General features: G+C 39.0%; 1 protein-coding gene across 3 annotated transcripts in view; it reads right to left on the reverse strand.

The window, feature by feature from the left end:
* SYNE1 (spectrin repeat containing nuclear envelope protein 1) overlaps nucleotides 1-14,317 on the reverse strand; it is a 2,173,401-nt gene that overhangs the window by 1,063,847 nt on the left and 1,095,237 nt on the right. For all 3 annotated transcript variants that reach the window (XM_044089035.1, XM_044089189.1, XM_044089105.1), the window contains one exon: nucleotides 12,158-12,361. In XM_044089035.1, coding sequence (XP_043944970.1) covers nucleotides 12,158-12,361 — 204 coding nt within the window. The remainder of the gene's footprint in view (nucleotides 1-12,157; nucleotides 12,362-14,317) is intronic.

The raw sequence follows: 14,317 nt of genomic DNA on the forward strand, positions 1-14,317 counted from the left end.
GTTAGTAGATGTACTAAAATGTACAAACATAAGAATATGATGTTTGTACTAAAAAAGGAAATCTCAAAATCAGAGATCAATTTATTGCTACTAAAATTATAAGAGTTTGGAACAATCTCCCCATAAACTTACATAATTTAAATAGTTTTGGTAGTTTTAAAAGGAACCAGGATATTTGAGCATGTAATAAGGTTTACATGCCATATGTTGTGGAAGCAATGTTCTTTGATGGCTGAATGGCCTAAACATTGTATCTGAACATATGAACCTATCAACTCCATTGATAAAGGCTTTGCAAAGCTTATGTAAAGTGAGAGAATGCTCCTGGTTCCCCATGTGAAACTTAGAACTAGCTGCTAGCTGGACTTTCAGTGTGGAAAAGCTAAAATTGGAATTTTATATATATATATATATATATATATATATATATATATATATATGCTAAAAAACAGATGTCTAGAACCATGGCTGAGAAAGGGTCCATGTTCTGAGAAGAGGCCCATATGCTGAAGTGTTTTAAATTTCCATAGTAAAGTCAATGAACACATTCTTTCTGTAATGGCTGTTAGGACACTGATCACCTCAGAAGAGAGGAATACATCACTGGTCATTACTGGAACTGGAGAAACCAAGCTGTTAAGATTAGGCACTACAGATCTGGCTGAGGCTTTCTGCAGGAGTGCAAAAGAAGTTCCTATACTGGATGTAAAATCCAGAGGGGGGAGGTTCCCTGTGATGAGGAATGAAAAAGGGAAAACAAATCGGTCTGGGACAGAAGGGAGCCTTACACCCAATCGTTTTCTGTAAAAACCTGGTGTATTGATGGGACAGCATAATGAAGACCAAGAAGCCATTGTTGGGTTAGAGCATCGCTCAGTGGCTGTCCCTGTGATGGGATCATGGCAAAATAGGTGCTGCATTTGGTGTTGTCCTCAGGGGTAAAAAGGTCACAGGACCCAATAATTGATGATTTGTTCTGCTATTATAGATTGGGTCTATATTACATCGTTGAACTGCAACAAGTTTGAATGATGTAATATCGAACCTGAAAGTCCAAAACCTGAAAATAGTGAAGCCACAGCACATCATCGGTGGGCCGTTTTTGGGGCTTTGCTATTTCCTCCACTGTGGTGTGATCTTGGAGTTGGTATATTTAAGTAGGTTAAGTTTCAGGTTGCAGGTTTTTTTTTTTTTTTTTTTTTTTTTGTGAGGGAACAGCAATTTTTTTCCCTGTGAAAAAAAATTGCTGTTCTTTGTGTTCGCTATTTTAGTGTTTCGGATATTAGGGTTTGATATTACATTGTTCAAACTTTTTGAAGTTCGACGATGTAATACAGAACCACTAGATTGAGGGACTATTCATCAGGCTTCAGAAGGGATCTACAAAACATGTCCACAAAGCAATAGAGAGCTCCTAAAGTGCATGTTGCTACAAAAAAAAAACAGTGCAAATTTATCAGCCACTGCCAGACCCTGACAGCTTCTCAACACAGAGGGTATGATCTGCTTCCTCCAAGTTTGATGTACCAAACTAATATAATTTTGTCCATTTTGATACAGATGACTCCCATGGGAAGGCAGTCCTGAAGCTTATCCAACACAAGAAGGACTGCTCACATCTCTGGAACACTGAAGTGAATGTCTGCATTGATGGCAATCCATAGGCCTTGGACCATCCTCCAATTGTAATGCCACTCCCACCCTAGGGAGGAATTATCTGTGTTCCCTACCTTTACAGGTGTTTGTGGAATGAAAGACCTGTCACAGGGGATAACACATGAGTTTCGTAACCGCCACAAATATTTCTTGCAATTGTTGATTAACAAAAATGGTTTGGAGAGAGGATGTTGAAGCTGAAACTATTATGCATTTAGCAGCTGTTGTATTCTTAGATGTGAACTGATCCATTAGTACTGATAATGTCATTAGTCCCAAAACCCTGAGTGCTAGAGCAGCAGTCATGGCATGCAGCCTGAAAAAGAGTTTACACTGCCCACCTCAAAATCTGAATCCTGGCTGGTGGGAAAGAAACTATGGATTCTGTAGTGTCTAATTGACTGCCTATAAAGAGAATTATCTAGGTTGGTTGAAGACTTAATATATGCAGGATTACAGAAATTCCCAATTGCAGGCACAGCCTGATCAGCTAGTTCCTGACCTCTGTGAGGGATTTTACTGTGGAAGCATCTAACATCCAGTTGTTCAAGCATGAGGAAACTCTGAATCCCTAATGACATGTGAGCTGCTATGATGGCCTTGCCCTTGGTAAAGACCATACAGACTGTAGTGAGACCAAAGGGCAGGGCTCAGAATTAGTAATAACTGGCTCCCAGATGGAAGCTAAGGAACCTATGGGACTACTGCACTATCTTTATGTGAAGGTAAGTGTCCTGAAGGTCCACTGAATACATTCAATCATCTGATCTGAGATACGGCAAGGATGACTGTACCATGACCACTCTGATAGGGTATTTTTCACAAATTTGCTTAGCAGCCTAAGGTCCTTCTTTTTCTTTGGAACCAAAAACAATCTTGAATAAAAGCCTGACCCACTCTGGTCTGCTGGGACCACCTGAATGGTTCTTTTGGACAGCAATGAATTGATATCTTTTTCTGCCACTTTTGCTTGATTGGGCAGAGCATCCAGCAGTGGATGCCTTGGCTCTAGGAGTATTAACAAAAAGTGTATAAAAGAGCCTCTGGGTATGATCCCTTTGACCCTTTTGTCTTGTGTTATGGTATCTCACACAGCTGAGTGAAGAGATAATTGTTCACTGACTGCCTTCAGAAGGGATGCTGGGTACCCTTGTCAGAAAAGAGTCCACTGTATCCGTGGTTTTGTAGACTACTTTTTGCCTGCCTCCCTCAAAACAGCTGCCTCTGCCACAACCAACTCTGTCAGAAGATGCCCCAAACTGCTGATGCTTGGTCTTTCTGAATGAGCTTATCCTCACGCCCTTTTGATTCCTAATATACAATCTTTGTGGCGCTTTAAACTTCACTCCAATGACAGAAAAAAAAGTTTGGCTTTCTTTTTCACACTTCTGCATCTTCTCTTTCATGATGGACTAGACAACAAAGATCCATCAAACGGGGCATCAGTTAAGGATGCCTTGAAGTGGTCCACAAATCCACAGCAATACTGCCAGACCTGGTGCCTCACAGCCAGGCCAGCTGTGGCCACCCTAGCAGCTCCATTAGCTTGCTTTATACATGAGACATATGAAGAGGTGTCATATGTTGAACATCATAGTCAGAGCTGCTTCTACCTCTCAAAAACTGATATTAGGGACACATTCTGAGTGTCTGTGTCTTGCTGAACCAAATCCCTCTGGAAATTACTCATATGAGTGGCATAGTTCAGTGCCCTTACAGGGAAGGTGCCTGAAGCATATGTCCACTTCCACAAACCATTGCACAGGATTCTTTGCTAGGGGAAAGGACACAGGCTTTCTTGGTTGCTGCTACCATGATAATGGAATCCACCATAACAGTCTTTGCCCAGTGCTGCCAGTTATTGGGAGGCCTAAGAATTTTATAAGGCTTTCATGGTACCACCTTGTATCTATTTGGTTCCTGCCATGACCTCCTAGCCTCCAAATCAATTAACTTATCTGTAGGCCAGACTCTCCAGGAACTATATGGAGCTGAGCCACAGGCCTCAAAAAACCCTCTCATCTTGGGGGGGGGGGGTCAGGGGTCCAAGAACCCCACTCAGCTGTATAAGCTCCAGAATTTTGCCAAAGTCTGAGCATTCTGGAGGGGACTGTGGGAACCCTCTCTGTCTTCCAATGGGTATTTCATGTGACAGACTGCATTAGGCCATGTGTCTCTTCTGGGATGTCCTCTTTATCAGCACATCAGTTGGTATAAGCTCAGACTCCTCAGAGGATTCTGCTTTCTGTAGTACAATACATTTAAGGCCAAAAGCTTGACTCTGAAGAAAGGGTGCCTGATTAGAAAGATCGAGAAGAGGTGGGAGTCTTAGGGTGGAGCTGATCTTAATGAGATCTGTGTCTCTGTCTTGCTAGAGATGCAGTCATCCTCCCCATAACCTGGAAAGCTGTTGTGACATCTGTTGGATCAAAAAATGCTGTGTCAGTAACCAGGTCCATTCCCACATAGAGAAATAATTAGAGCTAAAGATGGCACCCCTGAAGCGGAGAAGGTGGACAGCCTCTCAAGGATTGAACTGCAACTGAAGAGTCAAACATTGGAGTCTTAGCCACAACCAAAGGAGCCATATGAGATAATTCTGAAGATGGGAGATAAAGCCCAGATGTCAAATCTTCTGTTCCAAGATGAAACTGGCCCCTGCGGTGTTGGATCCATCATCTCCCTTGTCAAAGTTATGGTCAAATTCTAAGCTGAGGGGACAGTCCCCGGACTGAGAATCAGCTCCAATACCATGCTAGCTGAGATATGCAACTGAACCGAAGCTAGCAGTGGGGACATAAGACCTGTACCACATCAATCTGCATCTTTAAGAAATTCCTCATCAAATTATCCTGGTCCGCCTATGATGTAACCCGAAGGATCTCAGTGAAGATGTGGGAAGTGGTCAAGAAGGGATCAGTGCAAATCCCTCTCAGATGAAGTCTATCTTGTGAGTCATTTGGGTGAAACATCCTGCACCAGTATTGGGTCAGTAGCTCTGGATCCAATGGGGAAGATTAGGTTGGGGGATTTAGCCATAGTGACATGTAACCTTGGTGTTTTCAGCACAAAAGAGTACCTAGTCATCAGCATGTCTTTTTCTCAACACTGAGTGTCTAGGTTTTGTTTTGTCAGCAGGGGTTTTAACTTTTGAAGACTCTGGATATGGAGGCAAAGGCCCATTAGGAATCAATTTGTTTCTCCTGTCCGATAAGGCTCTCAGACCAAAGGCAGAACATGTGGCACATTCTTCAGACAAATGAGCCACCCTAAGCACACTACACACAAATCATGAGTGCCTTGGAAGCATTTTGTGCCTTTTTTAAAACCTTGCTCCTTATCCTTGTCCTTGCTACAGAACTTACAAAGAAAGCACACAGCAAGAAGGGAAAACTGAGCAATAACAAGCACTAACAGCTAAATAAGTAAAATACACGCACACACACACACACATATATATATATATATATATATATATATATATTTATAGGACCCAACGGTAGGGAAAAACACCAACTGGGGAGGGGAAGAGAAAAAAATAGGCCGAAACCCTACAGACAACAAATTTATAGAAATACTAAGAATACTCATAGTAAAAGTGAATCAGAAAAGAAAGGTACAAGGATAAATCTTAAAAATGAAGAAAAAATAAGTGGAGAAATTAGTTTCCACCAAACAATGGTGATCTGCATTTGAACAAAACAAAGTGTCCACAAGAACCACGATTCACATACATTTATTACCCAGTTTTAAAATCACAAAATAAAATGCTCATAATCACACTTTTGCAAAAATGCTTCATCAGGCTTAAGAACACAGCATAAATGAGATAATTTAAATACAAAAACCTAATCACATGATTTAAAACACAGTATCATATGCTTTTATTTGCTTAAAGAAATATAATACCTAAATTTTGTCATGAAGCTCTTTCAGGATTGGTTTAATACTGACAGTTCTGTTCAAATCTGGTGGTTGATGAGCTCAGAAATTCAGTACCCAATTAAGTTCTCCCTTTTCTTTAATATTTATTAAATCCCCTCCCCTGGGGGGTGACACAACTTGTAAGATTAAAAATTTAAAAGAATGCTTAACATCTGTTTGAAATATATGGTTATACAAGGCATTAGTAAGGACTTTCCTTGAAATTTCAGACAGGTGGCTACTGATATGTTCTTTTAATTTTCCTTTAGTCTTGCTGATATAACAGGCAGGACAGATCATATACTTAGCCATGTAAATCACATTTTTACTATTACAATTACCATATGCCTTTAACATAAACAAATTCAAAGACACTGGGTGTAGTATATAATTGTCAGTATAAATAAAAGAGCAATGAACACAATTATGCCATTCAAAAGTCCCTGTCCTTGTAGAAGTTATTTTACCAAATGTTTTCGGTTGCCCTTGTAACATAAGTGATTCTTCAAGCTCATTCCATTTTTGTAACTAAATTTTAGATCACAAGAAGAATGTATCTTAAGCTCAGGTATTTGTTTAATTATTGAGCAGTATTTTTTAATAATACCTTAAATCATTATTTACACAGATCTGGTATACATCCACCCTTTATTTTTGATAACATTGCCACTGGACAAATGGCTAGGGTTTCTCTTTTGAACTGACAAATTTAAAATGCATGATCAAGTGCATGATTTAACAAATGACTTTAAAAACAGAGGCTATAATCCTAAAAGAATAAAAGATATACGTGACAAAGTAGTTGACAAGCATATTTCTGTCAGATATGCAGTTTGTCCATAAAAACAAAAATGGCTATAGATTCATACTTACTTATGATAAACACACTAAAATGATTCAAAGTATTATTAAAAATACTGGTTTAATAAATAAAAAAAAAATAAAAATAAAAAAATGCATGTTGATACAAAACCTGTTGTTTGATTAACTTTCTAAGTGAATTAGAGTAATATTTAAAACATGTCCCTGGTTTTGGGCCTTTGTTCCCTCCAAATTATTTTTGTCTTTGTTCAGAATTCTTGAACAAAGAAGTTGAGAATTATGTGCTCCTTTGAACGATGGAAACCAGAGTAAAACAGAAACATGTGTGAGCAGGTAAGAGACCCAGATGTTAGTAGCAAGACCTGCCCTTCTCTCAAAACAACAAAAAATTATTTATTTTATATATTTAACATTTGTTTACTGGGATGGTCCGACTGGACAACAGTGTCCATTTTCAGTGGAGGCCTGAGGAGAAAAGCTCCAGCAAAATACATTTTTACTAATACATGTCTAGTACAACAAAGAAAAAGTCTACTATACAGCTTATTGTATGTACAGTGTAGCAGAGATCAGTAAAGCAATTTATATACATAGGAAATGAATCAACAAAAATATATACATGAGAGATGAGATTACCACGTAAATAAAGTACAAATGCAGTACAGCATGTCTTAGATTTTCTTAAGCCTCTACAGTACATTTAGTATGTCTGACAGAATACAGTTTACAACTGTGAGGAAGACAAGGGGATACAGGTAAGGGAGGAGGAGGTTACAGGAGTTATAGAGTGGATAGAAGTGTAGTTAGAGGTTATATCTGAGTGAGGAAGACAAGGGGATATAGGTAAGGGAGGAGGAGGTTACAGGAGTTATAGAGTGGACAGAAGTGTAGTTAGAGGTTATATCTGAGTGAGGAAGACAAGGGGATATAGGTAAGGTAGGAGGAGGTTACAGGAGTTATAGAGTGGATAGAAGTGTAGTTAGAGGTTATATCTGAGTGAGGAAGACAAGGGGATATAGGTAAGGGAGGAGGAGGTTACAGGAGTTCTAGAGTGGATAGAAGTGTAGTTAGAGGTTATATCTGAGTGAGGAAGACAAGGGGATATAGGTAGGGAGGAGGAGGTTACAGGAGTTATATAGTGAATAGAAGTGTAGTTAGAGGTTATATCTGAGTGAGCGAGACAAGGGGATATAGGTAAGGGAGGAGGAGGTTACAGAGTTATAGAGTGGATAGAAGTGTAGTTAGAGGTTATATCTGAGTGAGGAAGACATGGGGATATAGGTAATGAAGGAGGAGGTTACAGGCGTTAGAGTAGATAGAAGTGTACGTAGAGGGTATATCTGAGTGAGGAAGACAAGGGGATATAGCTAAGGGAGGAGGAGGTTACAGAGTTATAGAGTGAATAGAAGTGTAGTTAGAGGTTATATCTCAGTGAGGGAGACAAGGGGATATAGGTAAGGGAGAAGGAGGTTACAGGAGTTATAGAGGGGATAGAAGTGTAGTTAGAAGTTATATCTGAGTGAGGAAGACACGGGAATATAGGTAAGGAAGACAGGGTTACAGGAGTTATAGAGTGGATAGAAGTGTAGTTAGAGGTTATATCTGAGTGAGGAAGACAAGGGGATATAGGTAAGGGAGGAGGAGGTTACAGGAGTTATAGAGTGGACAGAAGTGTACTTAGAGGTTATATCTGAGTGAGGAAGAGAAGGGGATATAGGTAAGGGAGAAGGAGGTTACAGGAGTTATAGAGTGGATAGAAGTGTAGTTAGAGGTTATATCTGATTGAGAAAGACAAGGGGTTATAGGTAAGGGAGAAGGAGGTTACAGGAGTTATAGAGTGGATAGAAGTGTAGTTAGAGGTTATATCTAAGTGAGGAAGACAAGGGGATATAGGTAAGGGAGAAGGAGGTTACAGGAGTTCTAGAGTGGATAGAAGTGTAGTTAGAGGTTATATCTAAGTGAGGAAGACAAGGGGATATAGGTAAGGGAGGAGGAGGGTACAGGAGTTATAGAGTGGATAGAAGTGTAGTTAGAGGTTATATATGAGTGAATAAGACAAGGGGATATAGGTAAGTGAGGAGAAAGTTACAGGTGTTAGACTGGATAGAAGTGTAGTTAGAGGGTATATCTGAGTGAGGAAGACAAGGGGATATAGGAAAGGGAGGAGGAGGTTACATATGTTATAGAGTGGATAGAAGTGTAGTTAGAGGTTATATCTGAGTGAGGGAAAGTTATCCAGGGTTAGCACATGAGCAGAGTCACGTAGATGTTAGGTGATCTTTTAATAGTTTCTTAAACTTGGTGGTGCTGGAGGTGGCTCTAATATCGATGGGTAGAGAATTCCAAATTTTGGCGATACCATTTGAATATAGCGAGTCACCACCATTATTGCTACTTTCAGTGATGCTTACTAGGTTTTTGTTAATGGAGGGCAGGGTCCAGATGTTGGAATAGTGAGTAAGTAGGGCTTTGAGGGCAGGTGTGTTTTCAGGTTGTTTACGTATTTGGTGGACCATGAAGAGCTGGTTAAAAATTAGTAGGTTGCAGAATTCTAGCCATGAGAGTTCTTTGAGATTGTGACAGTGATGGGATCTGTAGCTGGAATCTGGTTTGTTTATGTAAGTTCTGTTGAGGTTAGTAAGGATGGGGGACGCATATAGGAGTGTGGAGAGAAGGTGGGTTCTGGCAATGGAGATTTTGGATTTGTCTGTGAAGAAACGTTTGTTCCTGTACAGGTTACTCATTTTTTGTGGACGTTTTTGATTGTTTGATTTATGCGGAGATCAAAGTTTATGTTTTGGTCTGTTACTACTCCCAGGAGTTTGATGTGAGAAACTGGGATAATACTGGTATTATTTGCTGAGGTGATTTTGAATAGCAAAGAGGGATCTGGGATCTTGTATGGTGAAACAGGATGAGTTTTGTTTTGTTGAGATTGAGTATTAAGTGGGCATTGGCTAGCCAGGTTTCTACTTTAGAGTAGGCTTGTTGTGTTGTTTCCTGAAGAAGGTGGAGTGTTGGGGCTGCACAAATTAAGGTAGAGTAATTGGCATATTGTATTAACATGGCTTTGTTAGTGGCAGTATGTAGGCTATTAGTGAATAATGTGAAGAGAAGAGGGCCAAGAATGGATCCTTGTGGGACCCCTAAGGTGACTGACAGCAGTGGGGAGAGGGAGTTACCCCATTTGACTGCTTGTTGCCTCCCAGTGAGACAGCTTTGGAACCAGGTGAGTGTGGAGTGGCTGATTTTAAATTCTGATAGTGTGTTTAACAGTCTGGAGTATGAGACCATGTCAAATGCTTTTGAGAGGTCCAGAAAGATAGGTCCAGAAAGATAGATGAGACCAGGTTACCTTCATTTCTGAGAAGGCTGACAGAGTTAGTGAAACTTAAAAAGGCAGTGGTTGTACTATGGTGTGAGCAGAATCCATGTTGAGTTTTGGAAAGTAGATTGCTAGTGAGGAGATAGTGGAGGAATTGGGTATGGATGCATTTTTCCAGAATTTTTGATAGTATGGAGGATAGCAATTGGACGGTAGTTGGAAAGCGCTATAGACCTGCCACCTCTATGTAGGGGAATAATGTGAGATATTTTCCAGACAGTTGGGACCTGTTTTTCAGTGACGGAGTGGTTTATAAGGATGGAGACAGGGTACATGATGGCTTCTGCAGTGATTTTGAGATAGTATGCAGGTAGGCTCTCTACAGCTAGGGTTGTTGGTTTGAGTTTTTTGAGGTATTTTTATGGTGGCAGTAGGAATAGGTTGTAGGGAGAAGTTATTGTCATTTTGTATTAGAGAAAGAGGAATGGGGGAGTGGCTAGTATTTGTTAGTTTGAGTATAGAATTGGTGAAAATTTGTTAAACTGTGTGGGTACGTCATCTATGGTGTTGTCAGTGTTTTAGTGATTTGACCAGGCTGAAGGATTTTCTTGATTAGTGACCAGAACTTTTCTGGGTTTCCTTGGTGTTCTAGTTGTATTTTAGCATATTATTCTTTTTTGTCTTGTCTTAAATTTTTTGGCAGGATTTCTTAGTTCTAGGTATTTCTGATGATTGGTTAGTGATCTGTTATAGTGCCAGTTGTCCCAGGCATTGTCTCTTGCTTTTAGTAGAGCTCTTGTTTCTTTGGTTAGTCATGGGGTGTAGTTGGGTTTTATCCTAATTGTTCTAGGTGGGGCAAGTTTATTTAGGATTCTAAGGAAGGTGGAATTAAATAACGCCACTGCCTGTCTAATGGGAGGTATTTGAGAGGTGCCCATCTGCAGCTTTTGAGTGCATACATTGAACTGATTGAAATTTTTTTTTGTTTCTGATTTGCTGATATGACAGGGTTTTGGAAGAATTTATTTACTCTCAGAGTAGAAAGCTGGGTGGTTGTCACTAAGGCTGTCAGGAAGACAGCCTGTGAGTTGAGAGAGGTTAGGTTGATTAGTGAGTATCCAATCCAGGAATGATTCTTTTTTTATGTTTTGTCTATCCTGGTAGTGTGCTGGATTAGTTGGGAGAAGCCATATAGAGAAATGTGGTTTGTGGATGTGTTTCAGTTAAGGGAATACCAATCAATATTAAAGTCTCCAAGTATAATTGTTTCTTGGGGAAGGAGCTTATTTGTCCATTGTAGGATGTGCTCTAGGGCAGGGATATTATTCCCTGCTGGGATGTAGACACCTACTATCTTTATTTGCTTTTTGGAATTAAGTAAAAGTTTAGTTAATAGTATTTGTGCATTAGTGACATCTGAGATGCTTATGTCTATAGCTTTCAGGGTTAGATTATTTTTGTACAGTATGGCAACACCTCCCTCTCTTTTTCCTATCTGGTCTTGTCTATGTATGTTATAGCCGGGGGGGGGGGGGGGGGTTATCTCATTGTTGCTGATCTTGGATTTAAGCCATGCTTCTGTCAAGACAGTTATATCAGGTGAGTAGTGTGAGAGGGTGGTGTGGAGTTCACGGGTCTTGTGGAGAATACTTCTAAGGTTTATATTTAATATTAGGAGATTGTTTTTTTTTCTGGTTAGGTTTAACGAGGTTGATGGTAGGTTGATAGGTTTTGTTGGGGAGCCAGGGTTGGGATGTATATCTCCACTAAGAATTAGTTGTGATTCAATGTTAACTATTACTTTTATGTATCTTTGTAATGCTTTATCATATGTCAATGATGTAGGTGATTGTGTTTTGAGGGGGACAAGATGCAATGTGTAAAGGGAGGTGGTCTCGATATTAAAGATGTTAGCAGCAATGATAATGGAGGTTTCTATTTGTTTTGGTGGGTAGGGAGTTGTGGGCGTTTGCTGTTGCCATGTGGTGTTGATATGTGCATGATACGATGTGAGCTGTGCAGCTATTAAGAGGAGGAGGAGGGTTGGAATTTGATAAAGTAACATATTGTACTATCTGTGTATGTACGGTACATAGGTATGTGTTTTTGTTTAATGTGGGATTAATGTGAGGATAGAGTATTGGTGATGTATGCTTAGTGACTGGGAGTGTACTGAAAGCTGTTTGTTATGTACTAGAGATTAATTGTAGGTTTTCATTAGCTAAGTGTAAGCTACAATGTAAGCAAAACCTAAGAAAAGCCTAAAACAAATGGTTATTATTAGGCCTCTGAATCATGCTTGGCAATATCGTTTAAATCTTGTTCAATAACTTGATCCATATAAAAAAATATATATCTAACAGAAGAGAGAAAGTGTTAACACTGCAGGAAAACACACCCTGCTGTAAACTTTATAGAGGACAGATATACCTTATGCTTATCCAGAAGGTTCTGCACCTCTTCCCTTGAGCTGACAGTTGTTTTCAAATCTTCTGCTGCCATCTTTTCTTTGCCAGTATCCACCAGATCCACCAGGTCCTGAAAAGCTCGATCATACAAATTCTTCTGTGCCAAGCTTTGATTCAGACCACTGCGCCTTGAGCAAACACTCAGCACTAACTCATCATACATATCCTTAGCAAGAAAGGGAACAAAGCAAAAAAAAACATTAGTACCCATGATGTCTAAGTGGTTCAGAAGATTACTATTATGTAAATTATATTGGTGATGATTACATGAAAAAAACATACAGAAAAAAAATCTAAAAAATTTAAATTTAATGCATTTAACTTCCATAACCATTAGATACTGCAATTGAAATACTGAAAGGGGCACTGCCAGAATTTTGCTTTTACAAAATAATAAACTAATCCCTGTTACACGTCAGCCATGTGGTTGCAGGTATCACATTCTTTTCTGCACATAATTAGAAGTTGTTGTTCATTTAAACAAAAATATTTGCAGAGAATGTATGACATACTGTTAGACCTTGGCAGACAGATGTATTCCCAAGTGGAAGCAGTGCTGCTTGCTATTCCTCTAAACTGCTACTTTATAAATTTCTCCTTTTTACAGTTTATAATAGTATCATGAAATCTGTAAAAACACCTTTCTCATAAAAATGAACACGTACTGATTAATAAAAACAGCAATTTGTTAAGAAAAATTGATGGCAATTTGACTTAGAGCAGTTAAGGCTACAAGCTGTTAATATGCTTCATCCGACAGTCGTGGGTTTAATTCCCTCAATTTTCACTTGCACTCTGTGTGACACAGAAAAAGTCAGTTAGAGCAATAATGCTAATAGGTCACCATGAAAGTAACTCTTGTGTCCAGTAAGTTTATCTTCAGTTAACAAAAAAAAAATGAGTCAACATATCAATGGAAACTTCAGTGCACCGTAGCTTAGAGTTTGCAAACGAATGAAACAAGAATAATGGTTTGCAACAATGGCAAACACTGACATCCAATGTGTTTGCATTAAAAACAAATCAGTGAAACAAGGTACTGGCAATCGTTCCCTATGCATAAATAGCACTAAAAATACAGTAAAGAAGTGACAGGTGACTGACAGCCATTGACATTCTAGGATGACATTGTCTTACTTCTTCTTCTTCTTCTTCTTTCGGCTTTTCCCGGTTAGGGGTCGCCACAGCGGATCACAACCCGCAAACCTCAGCTTGGCCAGCTAGAACTTGGTTATATTCAACTGGACGTATAAGAGAATTTAAGTACCTTTATCTGCACTTTTGTTTTAAAAAAATACAGTATTTAATTTGATTTAAACTGTGTATGAAGGAGTGTTGAAGGAATTTTTAACTGAAGTTATTCTGCTCTTCAGTAACTTGAACTGAAGCTAGTGTTGGCTGAATTTTGTTATTTGCTAGTAATTACAGGTGTGGGGGTAGCCACATTCTTTGATTTCCTGTCCTTGCATATTTAAACTGGTGCATGTGAAATAATTCCTGCTTTAAAACCTCAGCTTGGCCAGCTAGAACTTGGTTATATTCAACTGGACTTATAAGAGAATTTAAGTACCTTTATCTGCACTTTTGTTTTAAAAAATACAGTATTTAATTTGATTTAAACTGTGTATGAAGGAGTGTTGAAGGAATTTTTAACTGAAGTTATTCTGCTCTTCAGTAACTTGAACTGAAGCTAGTGTTGGCTGAATTTTGTTATTTGCTAGTAATTACAGGTGTGGGGGTAGCCACATTCTTTGATTTCCTGTCCTTGCATATTTAAACAGGTGCATGTGAAATAATTCCTGCTTTAAAACCTCAGCTTGGCCAGCTAGAACTTGGTTATATTCAACTGGACGTATAAGAGAATTTAAGTACCTTTATCTGCACTTTTGTTTTAAAAAAATACAGTATTTAATTTGATTTAAACTGTGTATGAAGGAGTGTTGAAGGAATTTTTAACTGAAGTTATTCTGCTCTTCAGTAACTTGAACTGAAGCTAGTGTTGGCTGAATTTTGTTATTTGCTAGTAATTACAGGTGTGGGGGTAGCCACATTCTTTGATTTCCTGTCCTTGCATATTTAAACTGGTGCATGTGAAATAATTCCTGCTTTAAAACCTCAGCTT

This window comes from Protopterus annectens, chromosome 1.part0, assembly GCF_019279795.1.
Source record: "Protopterus annectens isolate FY-2018-M chromosome 1.part0, PAN1.0, whole genome shotgun sequence".
Taxonomy (NCBI): domain Eukaryota; kingdom Metazoa; phylum Chordata; order Ceratodontiformes; family Protopteridae; genus Protopterus; species Protopterus annectens.